Below are 27,433 nucleotides of genomic sequence, written 5' to 3' on the forward strand. Positions count from 1 at the left end.
GACCTGTTACGCTATCTCAGGCTCCAGGTGGCAACTTCTGGATGACAGGGCTCAACCTGGACTGTAACTGAACACTTTAACTGAATGAGCCACTCAGGAGCCACCTGAATTTTTTTTTATACAGTATATTATCATTCACAGATGAATAGCATTTGTATCGAAATGTACCATCACAGCCAGAGTACTGTATGTAAACACAGTGCAGTGCCTTCGAAATTGAGAGATTGAAGAGCCCATCTTAAAGTTTCAGCTTTAAAATTAGACTGAAAATGCTTCTTCACTGTGATTTATGCACAATCAGACTCATTTAGCTTCACCTCTTATCACAGGGGATCATAAGTGACTTAGTTCCTGAGCACCGGGTAGTCATGGGAGACAAAACACAACAGTACATTTTATTATTTGGGCTTCTTTATTTGTATATACACACAAAACATTAACGATCAAACAAAAAAAGAACAACAGAATATTTTGAAAACATTACATGTGTCAGAGGTAATCACCTTAACATTTAAATATCTGAACAACCTTGACAGGAAAGGGGTCAAGGAAATGTGTGAGAAAAGGGGTGTGACCTGATCTTTAAATAGAAAGGCCATTCAGAGAGAGAGAGCGCAAAGGAGCAGGATGACCCCACCCAGGCTATTCTTTATCACCATGGAGATGGCGGATTTGGAATTTTGGATAGGGGAAATGTTTGGAGAAACAGCAGGTGGGGACACAGGACAAATGGCATTCTGCCAAGTGTTGACCAGCTACATTTACCAGCACCTCCCAGTCTCATTAGAAACAGGAAGGTGTCATAGTCACAATGACCAGCCACCTTCATTTTCAAATACCAATAAAAAGCACAATTTGTTTTGAAATGTGGCATCGTTTGCATTCTGGAAGGCGTGGAAGACTCAATTTGTAAGATTTCACCAGACTTTTGCAGTAACATAGTCGATACAGTTTTACTTTTAAAACACAGGGAGTCAGTAAGCAATGAGAATTTTGTGCTTGAGTCTGTTTAAAAAATAACCAGAATTATTGAAAGCTTAAGTAGAAAATGGCTTTATACAAAAAAACTGAAAAATGGATCTGCTGTACATTTGAATCTCCTCCTCTTTATGTCAGACAAGGCAACATACAGTATGACATAATGACAGGGTCATTCTACTTAAAGTGGACTTGGTCAGTTGGACACTAAAAAGATACTATAGTTATTTGAATATACATCTTTACAACTAAAATGCAGTCATATGGAAAAGAATAAGTTCAACATGCACCAGAAATTGTTTTTTTTTAGTAATTAGTTCGATACAATTGCTTTGGATGGAAAATGTCAAGGTTCAAGGAAAGTCTGCATGCCACTGTTGAGTATATGTGTTGTCTGGGATCGGAATCTGGAGGATAATATTGGAGCTAGCATTGCTCTGAATCATTTGGGCTGTTAAGCAGAACGTTTGTAGAAGAAATATGAGATATCTATGGATGATATCATGTAGCAAAGACAGTGATATAAAACAGCTAGGATTAACACAAACCATACAAGTTGCTTTGTAAAACCCCTACACATATGTTTAAAGCCATACTATATTCTTGTCTTCACAGTAATGTGCAAATATTAACAATATGGCTTTTATTTTTAGCATTTTTAAGTCACCATGTATACATAAAACACCCTTTTCCTATAAATATTTAATATTTAAAAGGAAATACATTTCACTGTGTGCCTGATCGAGCATGATACAGTCGCAATCATGTCTAGTTGAGACAATGATGGATAAGGCACAATATATAACTGTATCTCTTGTATTAAATCATGCTACAACATACTCTACAAGTAGGAAATTCAATCCTTAGTATATAATTAGCTATTAATGGTATATTAAGTTAAGCTATAAAAAGCATAATTACTGCATGCTCTATGAAGCTAGACATCTATAATGTACAACAGCTTTGCTGAAAAATTTTGATGAAAACCATGAAGAGATCTTGCAGTTAATTTTGATTCATATAGTCAGCTTTTTTGGTGGTTCATGGACACAATTTGGTCGTTACAACGCAGACCCCAACACAAAGTTTGCTTCTGCTATGTAAAGTGCATACATTCTTAAGGGCTTGGAGAAGCATACCTAACTACGACGAGCATCTAAGATCAGGCAATATTTAAAGCTTGAGTAATAATTCCACTCAATTTAAAATGCTTTGGTATCCAGATCTGTTATTGCCAGCTTGTCCTTGTTTCTTTCAGGAAGGCAAACAATGATTGTCTCTAACATAGTTTAATGATGTATTTACATGCACACATCTTAACTGCATTTATACTCACAAAAAAGGCATTGTGCACGGAGCCCGCACACATTCTTTTGTGATTTCTTTGTAAATCCCTTTTAGTCACCCTCATAGGCAAGTACACTATCACATCACCACTGCCTGAGGCAAAATGATGAAAAGAAAAATGCAATCTAAAAATGTTTTTAACAGCAAAGATACTGAAGGGTTTTTGGGGGGTTCATTATTGAAATAGTCTATAGTCTTCATTTTCTGGGGGTGTATGTAGAGTATGTGTATGTGTGTTTGCTGAATCCTAAAAACACCATAGAACTGCTTACTGCATTCATAGTGAACAAAAGAAAACATAAAAAGAGAAATATTTAAGAATTTGTAAATATGTCCCTGATACGAATGGCATTATGAAATAACCTATATTTACCTTGATATAGTAAAAAACAATTAAAGCTGTTCTGTGATGTGTGTAATATGTATGTCTACTGCACAGACAGCAGCATGAACTCAGTGATGAACTGACTGTGAAGGCAAATAATTTGAGCTCCGCTTAGTGTTGCTGCCTGCTGGCTTATTTATCAGTTATTTTTGGTTTCTCTAATGTGTCACTTCCAGCACTTGGTTTGAGAATTTTCTCACAACAAACCTGACAGAAATATCTTTTGGCCCCAGTCAGGAACTGAAAACTGTAGTGTACTGCACAGCAATGTGGGTCATTTAATTAGAGTAAAAACAAAGGACATCCAACAGCTGAAGATGCTTGGCTTTTGCAATAAGGGCTAAGGCATAGATTAAGGAACGTAATGTATGAATTACCTGAAAGTTTTTTTTTTCCTTTTTCATTTTGCTTTCAAAGAACAACAGGGTTGCGAAACAAAGGCAACATAACTACAATCCATACAATTTGTTTCCAGCTTTTTCTCTCTGTAAACATCAGATAAAAATACTTATGTAACTTAAAAAAAGGACAAAAAACTAGAGAACGTGCTTCTTGGCTTGGGTATAATATAAGGCACGTCCTTGGCTGTTCCTCTTAAGTACAAGTTACAGCCAAACCCATGCCGGGCACTGACAGCCTGGAAGCTAGCATCACTTAAGACTGGACATTGCTTTCTCTTGTTTAGATGGTTAAGCCAAACCTTCTATATGTACAAAAAGTTCATTTTACAATAAAATGATAGAGTTCTTGGTCCTTGGAAGATCATTATTTTTAAGGCAATGGGTATTCTGTGTTTTTTATTGTTGTTGTTTCTTGGAGTTAAGGCCTTCATTGACATTCATTGACATTGACACTGCAATGGAGGAGAAACTTGTCAGGCCAAAATACCTTCTCCACAGACACAGTAAATGTCATTTGTGAATTGTTTGGAAATTTGATTCTTCAGTCACGGGTATGGGAGACATCAGTCCCTTGTTGCTGTGAAAGCTGTGCTTCGAAATGTTGTCCTGTCCTCCTGCCTCCAAGCTGACTGTGCTAAGAGTCCGGTTGGTGGAGATCCCACACAGCTATGCATGGCCATGGACAGAAATGCTGGAGAGGTCATTCCTTATTATCTCATTTACTGTGGAAAAAACAAAAGGAGGAAACAAGAATAATAACAGGTTACAGGTAGGCTTGTGTACCAAAATATTAAGAGCAAAAGATGTTAAATGAATATAATCACACTGATAGTAGGCTGGTAAAATGACAAACAACACATGGCATGGATTCTGCAAGATTCTGAAATATTTGCAGCCCAATCTGATCCTCTTCCTCTTGCAGGATTTCCTTAAGTTGAGGCTGTGCAGTTCAGTCCCACATACAGTACCATTGACAAAGAGCAATGGCATTATATGTGTGACTAAACTTCCCATTTCACCAGTCTTTAATAGAACCTGGATGTGGGAATAGCTGTTGTCAGGTAGGGTAATGGACATCTCCTCCATTCTCCACAAAGCCAGCAGCACACTGCGTGTCACTGACAGCATTTATTCATTGGAACATGGTGTTCCTAATTATCAGGTCAGTAGGCATACAAAAACCCAACATAATAATATCCATTCTGTTCAGTTTCAAAGGTTTTGCTTTTCCTGATGTGGCATAAAAACAGTGGTTTGAATTGAAACAGGTAGTGTTCATCTTTCATGACCGAAGAGGAACATTTAGTACCCTCCATAAGCATCGAGACAGTGAAGTCAAAATTGCAGTTTTTGCAGTATACTAAGGCAATTCAGATTTGATATGAAAAGATGAATATGAAGCAAAAGTACAGAATGTCACCTTTTATTTCTGGATATTTCTGTGCTAGTATGTTGTACCATTTCAGAATAATGGCACCTTTATTTTAACATTCACAATAAAAACAATGCATTTATTTTGGGATTCTGCATCTCAACAACAATGACATTATAATATTGGGATACTCCAATATTTCCACCTGAAACAAAATTTAATCAGACATCAATTTCCTCATTTACTGGAATAGTCTTTTTCAGACAATGAGCACAAGCACCAAGATAAAATGATCTGGAAACACCCAACAAATTCTTATCCTGATACAGTAATATTTGGACAAATCAAACCATGAATTAATTCAAAATTGCCTTATTTCTGTTGAAAGGATGGATGGATAGTTTGCTTAATGATATTGTCGCTCCGATCAGCTTAAAGTAAATAAATGATAACCACCTAAAAACATTAATTAAAATATAAAATTCTGGTGCCACAGAAAAAAAAACAAATTGAATGTGTCACCAGCAGTTTTTCGAGACGCGTTCTGAGATTAAGCACTTTGATAAGCACTTCTGAAATCAGAGATTTGTCCGTCTACATATTGTAATGCTAAGCATTTTCTTAAAATAGAGATTCTAATTAGAGCAGAGGGAAAGAGTCAAAAAACAAAAGCTATCTGACATTATGAGGCAATGAGAAATAACATGGTCTATGATTTCCTTAGAGATGCTTCATGCTCTTGCCTTTCCCATTTCCCTGCAAAATGTCAACCCCACACGGTTCCCACACTCCAAACTGCATCCTTTTATCAGCTGTGTTCTTTGGCAGATGAAAAGGAAATGACTGAACATGGCAAGGACCAGCTGGAGCTAAATAAACAGCAGGACATCTATGGTCCTTCTGATAAAAGGAAGATATCACATCCTAGGCAGCTCCTTGTCTGAGAAGCCCATCTAGAATGTTCAGCAAGCATTCAGCCTCACGGAGTCAAAGGAGGAAGTGTCTTTCTCCACGTAGCACAGACCAAGCTGCTTAATCTGCTTTTGTTTCTCAGAGCAAGAAGGCTAAGACAACATGAACATACTGTATGCGGAAAGTCTCAAAACTGGAGCTCCAAGGAAGGCTGGTGAAATAAAAATACTGTTTCACGTGTGACTACACGGATTTGTTGTTTTACACCATATGAGAAAGGAAAAACAGTCTGAAGACACAAAGTTCAACTGCATGAAGATCACATTTGGGAAAGTAAATATGTAGTTATGTATAACAATTAACAATTTGCTGTTGCAGCACTGTAGAACCTGGAAACCTGTACACTCTAGAAAAAAAAATACTCCATAAGCTCAATTCACATCTCATTTCACCTGAAAAAAAAAAAACCTGTTTTACCAAAGACAACACCTGAAACTGTATTTCTTTATTTTATCATTTTCCCAGATAAATTATGCAAAACACACTCAACTTTAAATCCATAATTTAATAATGTGAAGCCTGGCATCTGAATAAATATAGTGTCTGAACTTTCAAAATTCCCAAAAAATACAAATTTCTATTAAGACAGCATGGTGGCACAGTGTTTTACATTGCTGCCTCACAGGGCTGGGGCCCAGAGTTCAATTCTAGACCTGGGGTGCTCTCTGCATGGAGTTTGTATGTTATCTATGCGTTTGTACATGTACGCTTAGATTTCTTCCCACAGTTGAAAGACATACTGACAGGTTAATTGACTTTTTGGAAAATCAGTCCTCATGAGAGCTCTGCAATACATTTTGCATCAAGAAAACCTTGATCTGCTGTGTCAGTATCAATACCATACTGACAGAAATACTTAAGACAAAACCTGGGCCAGGCTGTGGTGCAATTTATGGTGCAAAACCATGTTCAAATCATTCCATGCCCTTACTAGCTAGCCCATAAAAATACTGTACAAGAAGGAATGCTTTTTATGTCATTTAATGAGGAAAGGAACATGTGTATTGACTACTTTCAAACATACAGGTACTGTATCTATACATCTCACATCTACTGTATATCTTCCTGCTGTTGGATCCTGTGGTTTACTAAACTGAGACAGATTCATCTGTTTTAGGGAATTATGTCAGAAGGGAAATTAACTGAGTGCACCTGCCTTGTTTCTTTTGAGAGTTCAGACAAAAAAAAAAACCTCCCAAAAAACACAGTGCTTGTCTGGCTATTGCAATAGTCACCCACGTTACTTAATCATCACATACAAGATTGCTGTCCTTTTAACAGTTATACTAAACTTGCAAAAATTATGCCTGTAAACCAAAAGTGTAACAAAATAGCAAACTTCACTTTCCTTGGTGCTTTCAATAAAGTGCCCTCCAGATTAATTCACACTTCCAATAAAATGGGAATTAAAACCATCATATGACAGTATGGGATATGAATTAAATTCATATTCCATAAACAAATATTCCATAAAATGTGTCTAGCTTAAAATGTTCTAGAAATGTTATATTATAATCATAACAGCCATATTTGTCATCAATAATTGCATTAAAAAAATCCAGATGGTCACATTTTTTTTCTCCCATGAAACCAATGGCCTACATGTGAAGGTTTGAAACACAGCTAAAAAGTCTGCATTTATAGGAGAAGGACTCATAGCGTCTTATAGACTACTAACATAGGGCCAATTCAGGTTACAGATTCATATTTGTGAACAAGACAACACAATGTGCTTAAAACAAGCTTAAAGTACACAGTCTTCATCAATCACTCCTGATATGTTTTTCTAGAGAAAATAAAAATGAAGATCAGACTTACTGTAGATCCCCACTGTTGATGCCTATTTTTCCTGCACTTTCTTAATACGGTCTGAGCTCTTTTCTATGCTATTTTGAGAAGCAAAACCACAACAGAAGCTGCAAACTACAAATCACATACAGCTACACTCTGTAACAGAGGAGAACAACATTCCTTTTAGCAGTCTCTTCCTGGGTGAAAATGTGTGGAAATCTTTGTGGAAAAATGAAAATAGAGCCAAAGTTGTGTTTACTATTAACATGACTGTCTTCTGCCAAACCAGAATTTACCTGCAAAATTTATTTTTAGACATTCTATTATATAACAGCAGGAGCCGCTCAGTTATTTTAATTCATTCAATCTATACTTAAACACTGCTGTTGTATTTATTGCTGCATACTTTTGACTTTGAGGAATTATATCTTCTTTTTGATAAATGGGAGGTACATGAAAAATAGAAAAAAAAAGTTATTTTTAAGCGAAGGAGCTCTGTAACCGCTATTGTTTGTGAGTCATGGTAAGTTTGCCTTTTTTTTGTTCTCTGGCTTTGAACATTGACACCTACATCTCAACCACAGTGTTTTTCTTTATCAACTAATACTTTCCATTTTCGCCTTCAACATTTCCACTGACAAAAATAAAAATGAAAAAAAAACTAAACAAAACATGCACACTTGTCAGTTCCATGGGTAGTAATTTGACTCTACCTTTTGAATCTTGAGATAAGGGCTCTCTCCCCTTGAAACATTACAAGCCACTGAAACAGGATGTGGTAGACTGTTAGACCACATGAAATTATGAGAGTTATTTATAGCTAACTAATGATGCAGTTGTGTCTCTTATCAATTTCAGGGTAAATGAAAAAAAAAGTAAAAATTATTGTCTAATTCGTCATAGCACAGGAGGCAAAGCCACAGCCCTCTTTGAAAGCATTTTTAAAATGTGGCAAAAGGTTTTCATTTCACTACATTTTTCATTTTGGTCAAGCTGTTTCAGCTTTGACGTGGTTTATTCACAAGCCTCTGATTTTCACAGGCACTTTAAGTTTTAACTGTTGGAACAAAGCTCAGGTGCATTCGATGATGAGATAAAGTACAACATCGCTGGGAAAGAAACAGTAAAAAGATACCCTCATTTACATTTAAAAGAAACTATAGATTGTGTCTGGTACATCTCAATGACAATGTACATTTTCAATATGAAACTGTAAAATTATTTATTTTTTACTTCAAACTGAATACAATATAGCAGTAATTAATCATTTTTATAGTAATGCAACACTTAAACACAGTACTTGTGCATTCAAGGGAAGGAAGGGTATCATAGAAATATCAGCCCCATGCTACTGTGAAGTATATTAGAGCTCTGAATTAGTCTTGTGCAGTGTGGTACCCAACATTTCCATGCCTTAACTGATACAACTTATATATATATATAGAAACAACACAAATATATGAAAGAAAATCTCCTTTTTGTTGAAGACATCCCCATCCATTATTTTTATGAGAGATTAATTCTTGTGTCCCAAGTACTGTACCACACTCAAAATGAAGAAAAAAGCAGCTGATAGACTAATACAAAGGGGTACTACTCACTGTAGGTAAAAGGGATGTCAAGAACAAAGTTATTAACTTGTCACATGTGTTCAGTAAGTAAAAACATAAATACCTAAGCAATCTGGAACAGGAAAAAAAGTTGTGGCAATTAAAAGAAAGATATTGATCTTGCTTGCTTATTATTGCCGCTCATTTCTTTCTGATTCAATGGAGACTTCCTACAGCCGGTATGTAGAGCTGGATTGGAAAAAGTGTACTTCAGACATCTGCAAAGGTCTTGAAAAAGAATTCTTTTCAAATGACTAGGACAAGGAAAAAGGTCAAGCTCTCTCCTCATGTTGCATTCCTCCTGAGTTACGCAACAACCTGTTGGAAGCTATCTGGCTTTTTTTTCTTCCTTTGCTTGAGACTCAAACAGAAGAATGTGTAACCTCATTTTATCTTCTATCTTCAAGACACTTTGTGATGTGAAGGACAAAAGAGATAACTTTATCTACATGAAAAGAAATTGTGCTGTTGTCAAGTATTGTAATAAGAACTTTTCCCACCTACACCACAGTCAAATAGCCATTATAATCAAAAATAATTCAAACAAGATGTTTTATTATTTTAATTATTATGTTTTGTTATCCTGAAAAAAGTATAAAAAATAAAGGTATACCATCTTCTCTTTTTAAGTGTCATGTGAACAAGTGATATGTTCCTATGAATGTTTTGCTGCTTCAATCTCTTTAAGCATTACTTAAACCTTTAGGACAACCTGCTTACTGAATTGCACTTGATAAAAAACACAAAATATTAATTTGTTCTATGCAGCCAGGACAACATTCTATTTCTCCCTGGTAAACGTTTCCCTCTGCAAAATAACCCACCATCTGAACCTTCAGTCATTCTATAAAGTACAGCTAACTTGATTCAACTAAGAGTTGATGTTGTAATTTCACACAAAAGGGCATCACCTACATCTGTCACAACGCCATTGCACTACTTTGGAGTTTTTGTTTAAAGTGCCACATACTGTAGTGTTCTACATGCAAAGCTGCTAGCCTATGAAATGCATAAAAATGACCAGACAAGATTGCAATGCTCATGCTGAATGTGCAGGAGACATGGGACATCCACTTAACCAAAGGTAAATCCAACTGAAGTTCTTAAGCACAGCTTTTTAAGTTGGATGTCTTACACCATCTATCATGCATCTACTGTACAGCATGTGATTCCATGTAGTCCATTTGGATTTCCACCACAATCCCACTGTTTTTCCATTAAACTAAACAGGCTGTAAACACACTTGTGTTCTAGATGGTGTAGCAAACGTGTCACATCCTTAGTTAAACTGGACTGCCTGTCGGTTATAACTCTCGGGTTATTAAACCAAGTACCCAGGTGACAAAAACTCAATACATATTTTACTGCTCTTATGCCATTCCATGAGCTCTCAACAGTACACTCAAGAACAGCACTGCCAACCTAGCCAAGTTTCAGTTTCAGTTTATTTTAATTTTGTCTAATCTTCTCTAACAACTATTGAATATGGCTTTCATTTTCAAAGCTGTTCACCACACCATCACCACAAAGTCTAGCCAAAGAGGTGTTTGTAGAAATATTTTGACAACTAGGTTTTTGGGGTGATTATAGAGAAAAGACACATGAAAGCACCAGTTGGGATCCCCTGGGGTCCCTTTTACCGATAATGCATGTGAATGAAATTTTCTTTGTTGAGTAGCATGTAAATTCAAAGCAAAACAGTTTAATGTAGTCATGCTGAAAAGCGATTTTCATAGCTTTTATGTTCCTCATTCTTTGAAAATTATTTAACAGATTAAAGGTAAAAAATCTGGGTGGCACAGATACGGAAAATAAAAATAAGTATTTTATATAATTTATTTTACAGATTTTATTTGGAGTAAGTGAGTGATTTTTCCAAATTATTTTACCCACATTTATTTTTGTTGTTCTATTTTTACCTTTTTTTTTTCAAATTAATTAGCTAAATAGCCAAAATACTGTTGAGAAAAATTTCCGATATCACTTTTCCCAATGAAGGCCATAATCATCCATCTAAATTTAGAGAACTTCTGACTCCATTTACCTATAACCCATTTGGGATTATGTTCATTACAATACATTGTAAACAATATTAATGCAAGATTATTACCGAAATAAGTCCTGTTCTTCAACAGTGCAAGCTTTAAAAAAGAAATCAAGAAAAAACAATGTAGGAATGGAAAGTCTAACACAGAGGGTTCCACTGCCGAAAATTAAAAAACAAACAAACCCCCACCAAAGAAGAAATGTATCTTTTAATACCTCAAATGCCTCTGATCTCTTTAAAACCCAAACTTATTTTTATCTCTTTTATCACAAAGAGCCATCACCACCGGCTGTGCTATTTTTAGAGTGCATCTGACAGACAACAAGTAGTTTTAATAAAACATGATCCTCTTGGCTTAACGCTTCTGTTACTAGTGATGAATAGTACTGTTACAAGTGACTGTCACATTATACAATTGGATAACTTTTCTACTTTCATATCTCCCTTCTCTACCATGACTAACTCCCACATACTGTATATACCTTAACTGCTATACTGAAAGTGCTGTGGTCTTTTTATTCTGGGTGAAGGGGGTGTCCCGAGTTTTGAGCGTGCAAACAATTCCAACAACCTAAGCAAACCTGGACCTGGTCAGTACTAGGATGGGACATCTCCAAGGAAAACAAGCTTTCTGATGTGAGCTGTGTTGGAGCTGGTGGACCAGTAGGTGGCATTCTGGCCTCCTGACCAGAATTTCAAAACAATGTCCCAGTGTGGCTAGAAGGGGTATTTGTGTGTCCTATGAGCTGTGGTCCTTCAGATCCGGCAGTAAATAAACTTTGGATAGTTAAACAGGGGTACTGTCTGTTGGGTCATTACAGATCTCACAACACTTTTGAAAGGAGGAGGGTTGTTAGCACTGATGTCCTGGTTAAATCATAAGTGTAAGAATTCCTAACTGCTCCACTTGAGCGAAGCTGCTGGTGCTGTATGGCTGTTCCACAGGTGGCCAGGGCAACAAGTGGATGCTGCCTATCAGTGGTGAATATAGTAGCTCCCCCTCCTAAATGTGAAGACATTTAGGATGCAAATCACTATGGAAATGCAATATATGTTTATCACATACAGTATATAGTTATTATTAAAATGTTTTAAAACACATTTGAGAGAAAATGCCTGTTTGAAGTTCTCTATAGTATTGCTTTGCTTGTATCCCTTTTCTTAAATTATTATATTTCATGGTCTCCACTTATACAGAGTACTGCCATATCAAAACAAGGAATATTCACACAAGGGAACACAGGGTAGGTTTTAGAGTACTGTAAGTGTAAATCATTTAAGCTAGCCATGAAATGGAACAGATGATATTTCACAAGCAAATATTATATTATGATTATTACATTTGAAACAGGGTTGGTGTAGGTTTAGTTAATCTCAGACTCCCAGCTACTGGACGTCAGTGGCTCTTGCCTTGCCAGCTGAGTTAAGGCATGACTTGTTTCTCTTACAGCTCCAGTTCCCTGCTAGTCTTACAAATATGTTGAATTTGCTTCAGTTACACATGAAACGGCAGTCCTGCCACTAACATATCCTACACACCCTACAAGAGGCCAGACCTCTACGAGAAAGCTTGTCCTGTCACAAAAGGACAAAAAAGGTTAATCTCAATTATCTGCCAGATAATTATATCATTTGTGCCAGTGTGATTTTAGTAGGAACTTCACTTATCAGCAGCCATATCACCCTGCAACTCACAACTGGTAACCCACTGAAGCTAAGCAGGTGTGAGCCTGGTCAGTACCTGGATGGGAGACCTCCTGGGAAAAACTAAGGTTGCTGCTGGAAGAGGTGTTAGTGGGGCCAGCAGGGGGCGCTCACCCTGCGGTCCATGTGGGTCCTAATGCCCCAGTATAGTGATGGGGACACTATACTGTAAAAAGGCGCCGTCCTTCGGATGAGATGTAAAACCGAGGTCCTGACTCTCTGTGGTCATTAAAAATCCCAGGGCGCTTCTCGAAAAGAGTAGGGGTGTAACCCCGGTGTCCTGGCCAAATTTCCAAATTGGCCCTTACCAATCATGGCCTCCTAATAATCCCTCTCTACGAATTGGCTACATTGCTCTGCTCTCCTCCCCACTGACAGCTGATGTGTGGTGAGCGTTCTGGTGCACTATGGCTGCCGTCGCATCATCCAGGTGGATGCTGCACATTGGTGGTGGTGGAGGGGAGTCCCCATTACCTGTAAAGCGCTTTGAGTGGTGTGTCCAGAAAAGCGCTATATAAGTGTAAGCAATTATTATTATTATTATTATTTATAACCAGAGAATGATTGATGGCAGTACGTACATCCTAAACTTTCCTTGCTACATTATAAGATTTATTTAAATGTCCATTTGTATAACAACAGAAGAAGCTGAAGGGTAGTAAATGCTAATTTACTATCCTTTCCACCAATCTGTTTTTTTCAGTCTACATTTCCACCATTGAATGACCAGTTATTATTTACCTTGACATTTTCAATAGAACCCTGCACCAGCTTAGGAGAACTGAAGACAACCTACACACGTCCCTCAAGCAATGTGGTGTTATTCCATTGTTGCATTTCGAAATATCAAAGTGGCCTCTCTCCTCAAGTGGTGGATGTAGGCAATGCATCCCTAACAGAATATCACTGGTTTGAGGTGCACCTGTGATCCTCCCTACTGACCTAGATAATGCTGTAATCCGTGCCTCAATAAGCAAGCTCCTGACTGAAGAGGCATAGAACCCTGCATATTTACATTCCTGCAAAACCACAGAAATGTGGGAATCTCCAGCACAGATGATAGATTTCCCATTGCTTAACCATAGCATTATACATAAGATGACAATGACCCTTTCTTAGACAGCTAATGTTTATTTCACTAAGCGGACAGTGAGTTTCTTCCTGAACATAGTGGGTTTATGTTATAGTATTATCACTTCTGGTGGAAGTCTAGAGCCCACGCACACAGTAAATGCCCACCTGAATTGTATTTCCTAGATGTGTGCTTGAAACGCCTGAACTGGAAACTGGTCTTTATAAACATCCATTTCCAGCCATTGTCCTTTTCTCTGTCTCCCTGTAAGCAATATGCCTGAGGTGAGAAGAACTGGAATCATCAGAAAACAGTAGAAGAGAAGAGAGAGGGCTCATAACAGGAAAACATTTGACATCTGGGGTTACAGTACGTATTCAAGACATTGCATCGCAATAGTTTCAGGTTTCGGGTTTTGCACTGCTTTATTTTTGGTCCGAAGATTTACAAAAGCAAAAAGAGCCATTCGGATGGCAACTCAAAAGAGACTTTGTGAAAACAACCACATTTTGCATTAACCACCAATGATGGTGTAATAATAATTTTCAGAATGAATCTGTTTTCAAGTAATCAAATCATATACAGTAAAATTAGCATGCTGGGCACTAGCATGCCCATAACGTGAATACAACATGAAGCTGACATTTGTTTTTGGGTCTGCACAGAAAATATTCATCTATTGCACTTTGAGCCATGTTTGGGAATATGCTTAGAGACCAGCAGTATGACCAGTCAATCAATCAACATGGTTAGGATGCCAAAGAGATGGTTCATCTGGTGAAAGAGATGTATCTGTAAATAAAAGGGTTATACAACCTTTACTCCATAGGATGACCTTTGTAATAAGGCAAGTGAATATCTATAAAGCTTATCCACACTTTAGAATCTGATTCAGTAGGCAATTAATAAACAGGAAAACGCTTATTTGAACTTCTGGAGTTTGCTTCTGAAACATTAAAGATGCATTAAGATTGGGGTTTTCAATCTAAACTTGAAGTTGTATTAGTAAAATTCAATTTCCTGAGTCTTATTTCTTTTTTTGTTTCCCCACAATATCAAATTTACTCTCAATTTCAACATAAACACTTTATGGACAATTTACTACCACCCACACGTATCTTGAAATCATCAGAAGGAAGGGTGCAGCCATTTAGGTGATCATATTCCACCCCGCTGATTGAATTGTCAACATTAAAGCACACAAGGGCCAGTCCTTCTTCCCAACCTCAACATCTTTCAAGCGACTGTCTAGAAGCATTCTCACATAGCCAGGTAGCATTCTGCAAATGTGGAACCACAACTCTTGTGGGTGGCAAACATGTACAAGTGAGACGTGCATATCAGGAGGTGTTAGCGAACTGCTAGTCTCACGGTGCACTTTGTGCCAGAAAGGCAGAGAGCCAAACAGGTTACTGCCTACTACACAAGCCCCGCTTATAACTTTTTTCAAAACAGGGCAAGCTGACCAAATTTCAATAAACAAGCCAGCTAGTTTTATTACCATTTTGTTGTTTTTGGTTTATTTTTAAATATTCCAAGGCAAATACAACAATGTGAATGTTTTGACCTTTATTGCATTCCTCATTTTAAGAAGGTATTGCAAATATATGTTTTTTTTTTTTACTTTGCTGGAGACGACCACAGTTTCATGTTTCATCTGAAGCTTGGAACACAAGGAGGTGCAGTCACACACTCAGCACTCCAGTATACGAGTCAGCTGAAAGGGACTGGAAATGGAACTTTCTTAGCCACAGTTAAACAGCCTAGCCTCATGTCAAACTACAATTCACCCTGATGTTATAATTATGTGTCCTATTGCTTGATGCAGAAAATGGGTCTATCTGGAATGTAAACCAAATTTACACGTTCTTCCAAATATTGAGTCTTGACTATGTTTTTCCAAAACAGTTGCAAGTACTACACTGATTTAAAGGAGGGCTAATACTGTATATTTCCAAAACCTCAGCATGTTTTAAATTGCTACTTTTCAGAAAATGTGAAGTGATAATCTTAGGTCTTGTATTTTAGTCTGCAAAAAAACCCAAAATGTAACAAACACAATAATACGATATCTATCACATGTACCAGGATCATCTGAAACTCTTCAGGAAAGCGACACCAAGGCCTTGCAGTGCTTCTGCTTAACCTTTACAAACAAGTCTGAACTCAGACCATACATGCATTTTTATTTACCTAAAATCATTGATTTGAAGAGTTGGGAGGTGTGGGACTCTGGATGTCTGTGCTGATTGGGAGATCCTAATATACATATTCTCCTCACAGGAATGGGGGGTTTAGTTCTTAAATTTCACTGAATGTTGTACACAATGTTTATCACACATTTCTGAGAGAAGGAAGGCCAGTCTAGCTTAAATAATGAGAAAAAAAAACATTTTCCAGTTCATACAAAGTGAATTCCTTCCTTTACTGGCATTGGAGATCTGTTCAGCTGATGCAGCTGCATTCCATGGAGAGACCTCTTAATTCCCAACATTGTAAAAAAACAATATATCAGTCCTTGTTTAATTTCTGAGCAAGGTGGATGTTAAACATAGCAAAGTATGAGAACATTCTAATACAGAGCATACTGGATATTATCAAAAACACAGGAGGACGTTGTTGCTTGGACAGAACTGCTTGGTACCAGCCTCAGCTATAGCTGGACGAACAGGCTTTGAATGTGTTTTCATTTGGTGGTGAGTGAACATCACAATTCTAAAATGATTTAATGGCCTTTAGCAGCTGCACGGGCGTAGAGATATTTTGCAGCCTGGGTCTCAGGCCAAGCTGGCTCATCACACGCCAGTAAGCCTAACAATAGGAACAACGGTGAGTACATACATAAGCACGTTGGCAGGAGACGAGGTCTTGGATCCCGATGAGGAATTCCCTCTCACAGTAATAAAGTGGGCAGCTCCGTCAAATATAATTAAAATTTATTTGGGGAATTTTGTTCTTTCCATTGGTTACAAAAACTTTAACAGATTCCAACCTAAAGCCAGAGACACAATGTAACTAAGCTTATTCCTTATAAAATCCTATTTGTATGACCTCTCCCAACTGAAATAAATAGGAAATGAAATTTAAAAAGCAAAATTTAAGCACTAGTGAATTTCTTGGTCAATCAAAGAAATTAAACACCTAATGAATAGGTACCCTGTAGCATTTCTCATCTTCATATTATACAAGGAAAATGGTTACTCAGAAAGACTTCAGTTTTAAAAAGTAATATTATTATTAAATTGTGACAAAGATGAATCACTGGTCACTGGTTTAATATATATCTGCCATTTCCTCTTTTAATACCCAGACAGAAACTTTATGTTCTGACAGAGGTTCTGCAAGTTCAAAAATCAAAGTCTCAATGTTACTGCCAAGGAAACATTCAGTATTCTGTACTTAAATCAAAGCAAAGACAACCCGCAGACATAGGTTAGCAAGCACAGAACTGCCTGTATCCTGTACGAACAGGTTTTCTCTCCCACAGCTGATGATTAAATGAGCTCTGGGATGAGGATGTCGTTGTGTGCTTTGTGGAAATGTGCTTTCGCCCCATAAGTGATGTCAAAGCCCAGATGAGTTGAAGAAGTGATAGGAACACAAAACACTGATGTCTTTCACTGAGGAAATGGTCTTCCCTTTTTCAAAGCCAAAACAATAACAATGGCTTCGTATCATCCACTTTATCATCTCTAGATTCTCCCAGTCTCCATGGCCTGACACCATCTCTCTATCTTTCCCCTCTTTCCTACCTTCCTAGCTTTTATCCCTGCTGGATTCGGAATTGTTTTCTCTAGTGCAACACGCTTGTGTTTATTCGGTCGGCTGCGTCTCAAGAGCCTTAATCTTCAGCGCGTGGAACTGATTCATAACTCTCTGTGTCAGAGCTGTGCACACAACTGTACCTCTGCACCTGGTCAGACGCCTGGATTGAATTCTCAAGAGTCTTATAAAAACACAACCAGCTCTGAAATTAAAGGACCATTACAACACTTTCCGCAAGCACTGTACTGAAATTCTGTGCAGTGCCTCCTCTCCTTGCTAAATCCATCTTGTGCTTCATCTTTGTTTCTATCAACCATCATACTGTACTTCTGATGACCAACTGATACAATAATGGTCAGGAAGCCTCTTCATATTTCCTCAAAATTATAAATGGGAAAACAATTTCAGCTTTTAAACCAATCAACAGATTAAATTTTGTTTTCTTGTCTAAATGACCCAGATTATGATTTGACAAAAACAAGAGATTTTTCTTTTGGGTGTATCATGTGCATTTTCATTTACTTCACACTACAGTTGACACACATTTCAGAAAAAAATCTGTAAGCAAAGTGGCAGACGAGAGAAGAAAGAACCTTAAACATATTCTTCGTACTGAACTGACCATTTCTGTGCCTGTTAGATTTCCAAAATCACATAAAACGAAAAAGAGATGCAAGTAACATGTCATTAAGGAAGATCCACCACAAAGCCTTTTGCTACACATGTGGCTGTATTAAAATATATATAGTTTTTTAAATATCTATTTAAAAGAATAGATTGATTCTCTTAAATGTTATATAAATTCATGAGTCCTATTGTAAATCTGTTCAGAAACTGATGATTAATAACCCAGCAGTCAAGATTCACTAATACATATTCACACACAGCTTGTAATGAATGTAATGGTATTATAATAAAAATGATTAAGAGGATCAAATAAGCTATACATATTTTTACAGAGGAGAACCTGTTTCAGATACAGTGCAAAAAGTTAAACATACTGAACCGATTACATATATTTCTTGAAAAAAAGAAATGGTGGTATATTTTACAAGGGAGAGTCTCTGTGTGGAATTCGGCCTCATAATCGAATGTGCTGATATCAGCATTTATTCACACGTGTATTAAATCACCTATTTGCTGTCAGTTCTATTATGGGATTTCAGAGATGCTTTAAATCAGACAGATGACTTTGAAACTACAATTTCAAACTAAAATCTTAAACAGATTCATCATAAACTTTTGAACACTTAAAAACGTTTTTCTGCTGATCAATATTGGCCTATGGAATAAAACATTATAATTTATGTATTCGTGGTAACTGGACCTACATGGACAAATGCTCAAGATTAGGGGACAATTCTATAATGTATTTTCTTATATTACATTATAGTGTAATAATATTATTGCACTATTATACTGTATTATCATATTATTTTATGTTTATTACATTATAATTATTGCTAGCCAGTAGCTGGTTTGTTGCTTGCTTAATTACTCAAGATCATTTAATTTGTATTTGCTATACTAACATCCTCAGTGGTTTAGGTTTGAGCTGCAGGTTCAACCATTCTTTTCTTTCCAATAGTGGTGTTGTCAAAAGCTGTGCTCTCAGCTCTATCCTCATGCATTTAAACCTGGAGATATGGCTGGCCATTCAGTTTCTACAAATATCTACTATTTTTAAAGACACCCTACCCCTCTTGTGCAACCAAAATGAATATTTTGAATGGCTGCATCTGTATGTCATATCTCTTATGATCGAATTCCTGCCTGTCTGGGATTATAATCTGCTTCAATATTTCTCAATATACCCATCAGTTGAGGCATAAATGTCATCTACAAATTAGAGCTGCCTACCCACCAGTTGTACTCTTTAAAGCTTCAACAGTAACGATGGACTATGTAGCATGATCCAACATTTTCTGGTCAAAAAAGGGCAATTTTGTGTTATGAGTAAATTAAACTTTATGCTAATGAACAGAAGTGTTTGAGGACTTGTTGTTTCTTCCTGCACTTCATTAATGAGCTTTACAGCATTACTCTAAGGTTATATTTCCCCCCACTGAATTTTGTAACTAGCTTTAAAATCTGTTCTTGGACACTGTTATAAGTAAAATTATTCTTAATGGAAAACATTTCTATTAAAAAGCTAAGAGAGTGAAATGCACAGATTTTGACTGAGAAAAGAATGAAAATAATCAACGCAAAAAGACAGACAGCACTAATGTCTTTGTTATTGCCTGGATTTTAGTTTTGGAGGTGGACCACTTAGATTATACTTTGCCATAATAGTATTCTTTTTACAGTACATGAGGTGCTCAAAGTTTCTAAATCACTGATTGTAAGAGAATATCATTGTTGGAAAAATATATTTTAATTTGCTCTATATTCACAGCAAAGAGCATACACCGATTGACATTTATGTTTTCTAAAAGATTGTAAGATTTAAGACATGTAAGATTTGTAAGATGCAAATGTTTTTAAACTATTAATTGCCTGCATGCTTAACACATACATTCTGAAGACCTATATTGCGTGGAAATACGTCATCACAGTGTTTCACAGATAACAGGCTTTTACTAAAGTGCCAGAGACATTAATGGAAAAAAAATTGATGCACCAGAATCTAAGAGAAAGTTTTATTAGTTAAGGGGCCAAAGGATTTACAGCACATGGCCTGTAAAGCACTTTGAGATCTTACCTTTATTCTTACAACAACTGTCTCTATTCTGCTGGTTATGGGGAAGTACACTGTGTAAATATTCAAGAATGGAAATATGCTCTTTGTGTTGGTGTTTTTGGCTGTCAGTTGTAGTGGTACCTGCCACCTTGATCACCACTTTCTCTCTTTTAGTTGAAACATAGAAATTGCCAACTTTCTTTAGAAAGATGGAGTGCATCACCACTGCCTTCCCTTTAGTTTCTATCCTTTCATTTCTAGCCTTATAAAATAAAGCTGTTTTCCATAAGCCGAGTACAGCGCACGCCAAGAGACCACTGGATATTTGCAGGTGATGGGGAGACACAGCTTCCCCCTAGCTCAGTCTCCGAACACTGCCTGCCACATAATTTTCTCTTCAAATATTCTGGCAGTCATCTAGTCATCTGCCAAGAGGAAATAGCTTCTGCGTAATGGGGGTCTGGCAACAGGCAACATGACTGAAAAGACAGAGGGAAAACAGAAGGCTAGGAGGAAAACAAAGAATGAAAAGGAGACAAAAGCAAAGACTCGGCACTCGTTCATCAGAGGGCTCGCTTGTGCTTGTTCATTCTTTAGTGGTGTGTGCCGAGGGAACGTTTGTCTGAAAGCCTGTGGTGTTAAAACTTTGGGTGATATACAGCAGTTTATGGGCCGGTGACAGCAGCTACTGTGAAGAAAGGAGGGCTTTTTAAAGGCCCATTGCTCGCCTGAGCACGGTGAAGTCAGGGAACTGTTCCAAGTGCAGCAGATAACACTGGCTTTCCCCATCCCGACTGGCCGCAGACCACGTCACTGCAGGATACGTTTCACTGAACTCATAAGGGGGCTATAATTAAAATACAGAATGCTGCCCTTTACGTGTTTGAAAATGTCATATACTTAACACCCTGCCATGTACGCAGAAATAGTGCATATCTTTCAACAGAAAGTGATATCAAACACATCAATTAGAAATCTTTTAATAGCCTTTAATGAAGGGGATGCCCGTGCTATTTAGAGCTTGGTTGGATCATACCAGTCCTAAACACATTCTTAACTTCATTGCCATCCTGCAGAGAGAGCTAATCATTCCTGTAAGATGAAAACACACAGTTTTGTCCACTGAACTGTCTGCTTTACACTGCATTTGAAAAAGATTAGCTTTACAGCATCAACTAAATATTTACCTTAAAATGCCTTTTAAATGAGATTTTAACTTTAACTGAATCTATAACTTCAGTGAATCTATAAAATGATCCTATACAGTATATCTGTTCCAGAACTTAGGTGTTACAGTACAGATTAAACAATATTTTCAAATATATGGAGCAATGATGTTCACATTTTATGTAGCAAATCCAATTTATATGACTCACTTGCTTTATTTTTAAAGAATGGGTCAGGCTGACATTTTGCAGACATTTTGTCATCATGCCTCTGTCACCACATCTGTACAGTATTATATATACTGTAAATGTTCATATAGCTCTATCTATAAAACCTACTGGAGCGACTCAATCTTCTTTTCACGGTCACAATCACAGTGATGTAAAAGAAAAGGTACTGCAAAATGTTCCTTTAGAAGTTTTTTTTTAACTAAAGCGAAAAAGAAGTACATCAACAGCAGCAGAAAAAAAAACTGCGAATGAATAAAAAGCTCCTGCTTCTTGAAGGAGAAAAAAACAACCCAAACAAAAATGAGCTAAGTGTGGCTACCTCAAGAACACATAAGCTATTTTCTCATCTGTTTTTCTAATACACACAAATCCATCTTTTTGACACATGCATCAGCTCCACCTCTTTAGCCTTAGTGCAACTGGACCTTTTTCTGGGTGCTCAGTACTTTGTGCTTAATGCACAGTAGTATCAAATAACCCAGCAGCAGACCTGTGTGAGGTGACTACTCAAGAGAAAGCACCCCTTCTCCACCTCAAAAATGAAAAAAAAAAAAAACAAGAAACCCACCCGCCCTCTACTCGGCTCTTTTGCTGAGAAACAGGCACACACACCTCTAGGGGCCCTGGCCTGTTTTGATTTAAAATGAAGAGTTTTACAAGGTGGGGGCTGAAGCCGAAACAAAAAAGCGCCAAGGTAACTCTTCAACATCTCTCTCTCTCTTGTGGCTTGGAGCAAGCCCTCTCTCTCTTCCGGAACCTATTTCCTGCCCTATCCAAGCTTTGCAGCAGCTGCAGTTGTCTGATAGAGCTTTGGGGGTTGCCTGATCTGAGGTTCCTACAGATGGGACGGAAACCAAAAACAGAAAAAAATACAAAGAAAAAGCAGCAGCGCAGAGACGGTAAATCGGGGTTCAGTGCATGAAGTTGGCGGTGAGCCGATATAGTGTCCCCCTGTAATCAATGTTTTTGTCTACACAGGAAAAAAAAACACAGCAGGCATAGCAGAGGAGGAGGTGGGGGGGTGGGGGTGATGACTGTAACAGGGTAAAAAAGTGGATTTTATTACTTCAGTGGCCAAACAGCCCTGTGTTCTTAGGTAGTAGACTGCCTGGACCGAGTATTGCTCCTAGTATGCCATCTTATTTGCGTTAAATTAAGAGCATCATAATTGCGAAAGGTATAGTTAAGTATAATTAGTTTGGAATTAGTCTGGTGAACAAAATAGTACTTTAACAATACTCTATGTACGTTAATTATTAAATACTTCTAATGATGCCATTGCCATTTGAGAGCTGAAAAGCATTTTTGAATGCTTCACACATACAGTACATTGACAGCACAGGTGAGTAATAGCTGCACATCCAAAATTTGATTTGCAGTGGATATCCAGGATCTATGCAGGTTGTTGCTAACCAGTTAACTTCATGCGTGCCTTAATGCAGAAACAAAGTGCTACCAACAGACTAACCTCAAACTCACAACAAATTCAGCAGTATTTTGTTTTGATTGTCATTTGGCAGACTCTACAGGGATCTCAATCTCCAAATGTTTAGAAATGTTTGGTGGCATCAGTTTGCATTTATGTTGTTTATGTGTCATGCTTACCAGTTCACAGCATGAATGAATTAGAAATTAATTCTTTCACCAGGACAGTATATTTTAGACATCCCTGGTCTTTCCACATTTCTCTTTAAATATACAATATATTGTATCCAATTACATCAAGTTATAGCCATGAAAAACCTTATTTATTTAGATAGTATAGCAATTACTCACCAGACAGATTCTTTCACCATTACTGAAGATAATATGATTGAGTGGCTGGAATTATGAAAGGAATTTGTTTGTTTAAATGGCATCATTTAACATTAAAGATTAAATGCAAAGTCAAAGCACTATAGAATTGGTAAGAAGCTAGTAGAGACCCTACTACTAAAATAAAACTAACTAAACTAAAAGTAGAAGATTCCCTATAGAATCATAACATGATATCTAGTTCCTCATCTTAAAAGTCTAAAATGAATAATAGCATGGCCTTAAATACACTGCCTTTCACCCAGTGTCTTCCATGGTACTTAAGTAAAAAGAAGTGGCTTGGTCCAACACCAGTCCCTGCAGGGGTTCATGTTAGCTCAGGTCAGCTCGTGTCAGCTCATAACATCAAGAAACGCAGACATTACCGATATCATCGTGTAAGGCAGACAACACAAATTGCAAAAAATACATTTGGGGACTTTGGGAAATTACTGCAGCTGTATAAGAAAATAATTTTGTCAAATTTTCAAACCTTTTTTCTTTCAAAAGCACATATGAAAATCTATATTTCATAGACGCACACTCATTCTTAGTTGCTTTCTAGATTCTTTAGAGCACCTCATAAACAGCCCACACTAATTGTGTTTTTCTTACATTGCTCCTTAAGTCTGCAAATGTGTACAAGCTCCAACATGCCAGCCATTAATGAGCTTAGTGTTTACTTTGCAGACTGACCTCTGTTAACGTGGTTTATTGGAGTGATCTGTGTCCAATTTTATATTTTGATTCTTATGTAATCACTGTTATTGTTATAATCATTTATATGATGTAATTCTAATATCTTTTTCATTTGCTTTTGTCAAATAAATTCATTAAATACTAATTTTCAATGTTTCTGCCTATAGCAAATTCCATTCAGATCAGGTGCTTCTTACGCCTCTTAATGGAAGGCAAGTGCAAGGCACATCGGTGATTGTTTTATCAAATCTAGGCTAGTTTAGTTTTCTACTTGTGTAGCATCTCACATTCTTAAAGGCGGGGGAAGGAGGTGTAGGAGATAGGAGCTTTGAAGTAGCCCATTTGATAAAATTAGTGTAGGCTTTTTATCTAGCTGCGTAATGTAGAGGAGTTGCTGTTTAATCCATCTGTTTCTTCAAGGATGACAATATGACTACTTGTCTTGTACTAGATTCCTGCAAATATGTGCAAAGAAGTGCCTACAGTTTTCAATTAGAAATGCACAGCTACTTAATTTGCAATTACTTTAAGTGCCCTATCTCTTGCCAGGGTTTTGGTGTCATAGTACTGGCTGGTTTATCTCTGGTTTACCATGTACTAGTGACCTCTGCCAATCTGAGCTTCATCTAGTTGACACAATAGCTTTTCTGTTTGCTTCCTTGGCGTGCAGAGAGAAGAAAAGCAGATGGCTTGGCAAAGCCAGCATCTCAGAGGACACATGTGTGTTCTACTCCATCTTCCAAGCTGGTGCAGCAGTTTCAGTGGAGGGTCAAAATTGATTTAGACTGAGCAAGCGTAAATTAAGCACGAGACATAAAAGGCGGAGAACACTTGTTGGTTCTAAGTGTGCAGCACAACAAGTTTAGACATTTAATACAGCCTTTAATGTTTAAAACGGATTAAAATGTTTTACCTGGAAATATTTAGGACAGAAAAAGACTTTTGTCACATTTTGTAGGATGGTTGTGTAGGATAAAGTTGATGAATTTAATTAATCTCGCTTAATTACCTGCAACAGCATAATTGTTTCTCTTATTTCTCTTCTCTTAAACACATACTGTAAAGCAGAAAGGCTTATGACAAGAGTACTATATACTGTATACAGTATATTACTTTGTGAAGTCATGAAGATTATAAATTTAACTTTTAAAAATAATTTGCACAATAGGATTATTGGTTCAGATGGTTTTGTTGTTAGAAATGTCCCCCACATTGCAGGTACATATTATTATTATAGTAATAATATAGGTACGTATTATTACTAAGTAATTAATTTAAAAAAATTGAAAGATGTTTTCTGTCATCTAACTCCCCATTGTTTTTGTTGGTATAATGTGTCTGAAATTTAATATATCCTGTCCTATATCCTGTCTGACATTTTCTGAAGTACACTCCAGTATTGTCACCAATTCTAGAGGAGCAGCACAAACAATTTTTTGCCTTTTTAGTGTTTAATGAAAGCTGTTTTATAATTAGAATTGATTTCCAGCTGGACATCTGTCCTTTTATCTGTCCTTCTTTCTATCTGTCCGTTTCAGTGTCTTATTTTCTGGAACGTGACTACTGTTATAAAGCAAAAATTGCTTCAAGACATCTAGACCTGACACTCAAAAGGAATTTGACAGTATATTTTGGCCCCTGGTCTTATCCACTGCATCATATCATACATGCAAACGAATATTGATTAAATGAAAGCCAGACATCTGATCACAGTCAGCTAATGACATAAGCCAGTGATGTCTGGAGCATATACAAGTCATCCTGCTTTCTGCCCATGTGTCCTCCTAGCAATACTAAGCTGTCCAATTATACCCTAGACATAGCCTTTGGTCCATTGATGCCAAACTCACATGTTCCCACTGTCTGGCCACATTCTGTGGGCAACAAGAAGCTGTTTTCCAGGGATCTGATCACTTCAATGCTGTAATAGAATGCCTTAAAACCAAATACTTAAACTGACCTTTTGTAAAAAAAATATAGAAATGGTCTCTTTCAAAATGTATTATTAAGCAGAGCTTTGTGATGCCTTGTAAAGAAAGGAGGCTTTAGAAAAGGGTTACTGAAATAACTTTTGTAATAATGCCAAAAGGCTGGTTGTACTTTGTTTACTGCATTTGTGTGTTGAAAACATATACTATAAATATAGTATAACATATACAGTATATAATAAATATAATATATATATATAAATATAGTGTAAGTATAACAAAGTGCTTCTGGAACTGATTTTTTTAAAATACCGTATTATTCTCAATAATTGCTGTAAGCGATCTATTAAAATCATAGATGTTGGGCACTGGTAGAGCATTCTAAGTGAGTCCAATGGTTTGACAATGATTTGCCTACAGGTGTCACAGAACTCTCCCTGAAAATATTGCTGCAGGGTGAATTCTTCAGACAGATGAAAGGCCACACATCTACTGACAAATTTGAGTTTTGCATTGGGTAAAAGTTTGCTGCCAGTTTTAAAAAAACATTTGATTAATTCTGTGATTTCCCATTTAACATTACACTCTATGTTGCTGCAGATTATAAAATAAGTACACTTCAAAATAGTAGCAAACTTTAAAACAAAATGAATCACAGATTTTCTTTTCTTCTTGATAAGTTGATGGGCAGCATCTGCAACATTATTTAAACTTACAAGAGAAAATGGTCAAATATACACACATTTTATATTCAATAGGTATACGGGTTTATGGTGTCTGCATACGGTACACAATAGGCTTTTATGTTCAAACAATTGTTCCCAGTTACATGTCACTGTCTATACAATAGACCTTTATTTCATAAGAGCTTAATGTGAGTCCAGATTCATACACATCTGCTGCATAAATCTGCCCTTTGATTAATAATTGTCTTCCTAGCCGTCTAACCCTTGCTTAAGCCTTCTGGGGGCTTGGAGACCCACTTTTGATTTAATCTTAAGTTTTCTTTCCAATACAGTCCCAGAAATCCAAAAAACCCCAAGTTCATTTTTTTTTTACTTTGACGTGAATTCAGTGAGTGCCAGGAATACAGGATCTAGAATATTAAAACAGAGCAGAAAAAAAATCTATATCCCTTTTAAAATCATAAATTATAAAACCATTTGCGTTTACCTGCCAATAAACTGAGAAGCAGCCCGTGGCCTCTTGTACATTATTGTCTTGACACTGCACTTAACCAACAGAGAGCACTAAATGTCTGCATCTATTAGGGGGTTATTGAGGCCCTTCTTTCAGGGAATACTACTGAGGTCACAGGTTGAGCATTGTAAAAGCGAAGCTTCTAACCACGGACTTAACCATCTCATCAAAATGGTCTACCACTTCCACTCGCTCCATAGCCATCTCCATTAAAGTCCTCACCCTAATGAATGATTCCCCTTTCCCTCACTAATTCCTAGCCACAGCGCCAACCTCCAGCCCCCTGAA

At 37.0% G+C, this 27,433-nt stretch overlaps 1 protein-coding gene across 4 annotated transcripts in view; it reads right to left on the reverse strand.

The window, feature by feature from the left end:
• Nucleotides 1-393: 393 nt before the first annotated feature.
• nfatc1 (nuclear factor of activated T cells 1) overlaps nucleotides 394-27,433 on the reverse strand; it is a 106,702-nt gene continuing 79,662 nt past the window's right edge. For all 4 annotated transcript variants that reach the window (XM_088601264.1, XM_088601268.1, XM_088601267.1 and 1 more), the window contains one exon: nucleotides 394-3,833. In XM_088601264.1, coding sequence (XP_088457390.1) covers nucleotides 3,778-3,833 — 56 coding nt within the window. In that variant the 3' untranslated portion in view covers nucleotides 394-3,777. The remainder of the gene's footprint in view (nucleotides 3,834-27,433) is intronic.

This window comes from Lepisosteus platostomus, chromosome 12, assembly GCF_059453375.1.
Source record: "Lepisosteus platostomus isolate fLepPlt1 chromosome 12, fLepPlt1.hap1, whole genome shotgun sequence".
Lineage (NCBI taxonomy): Eukaryota > Metazoa > Chordata > Actinopteri > Semionotiformes > Lepisosteidae > Lepisosteus > Lepisosteus platostomus.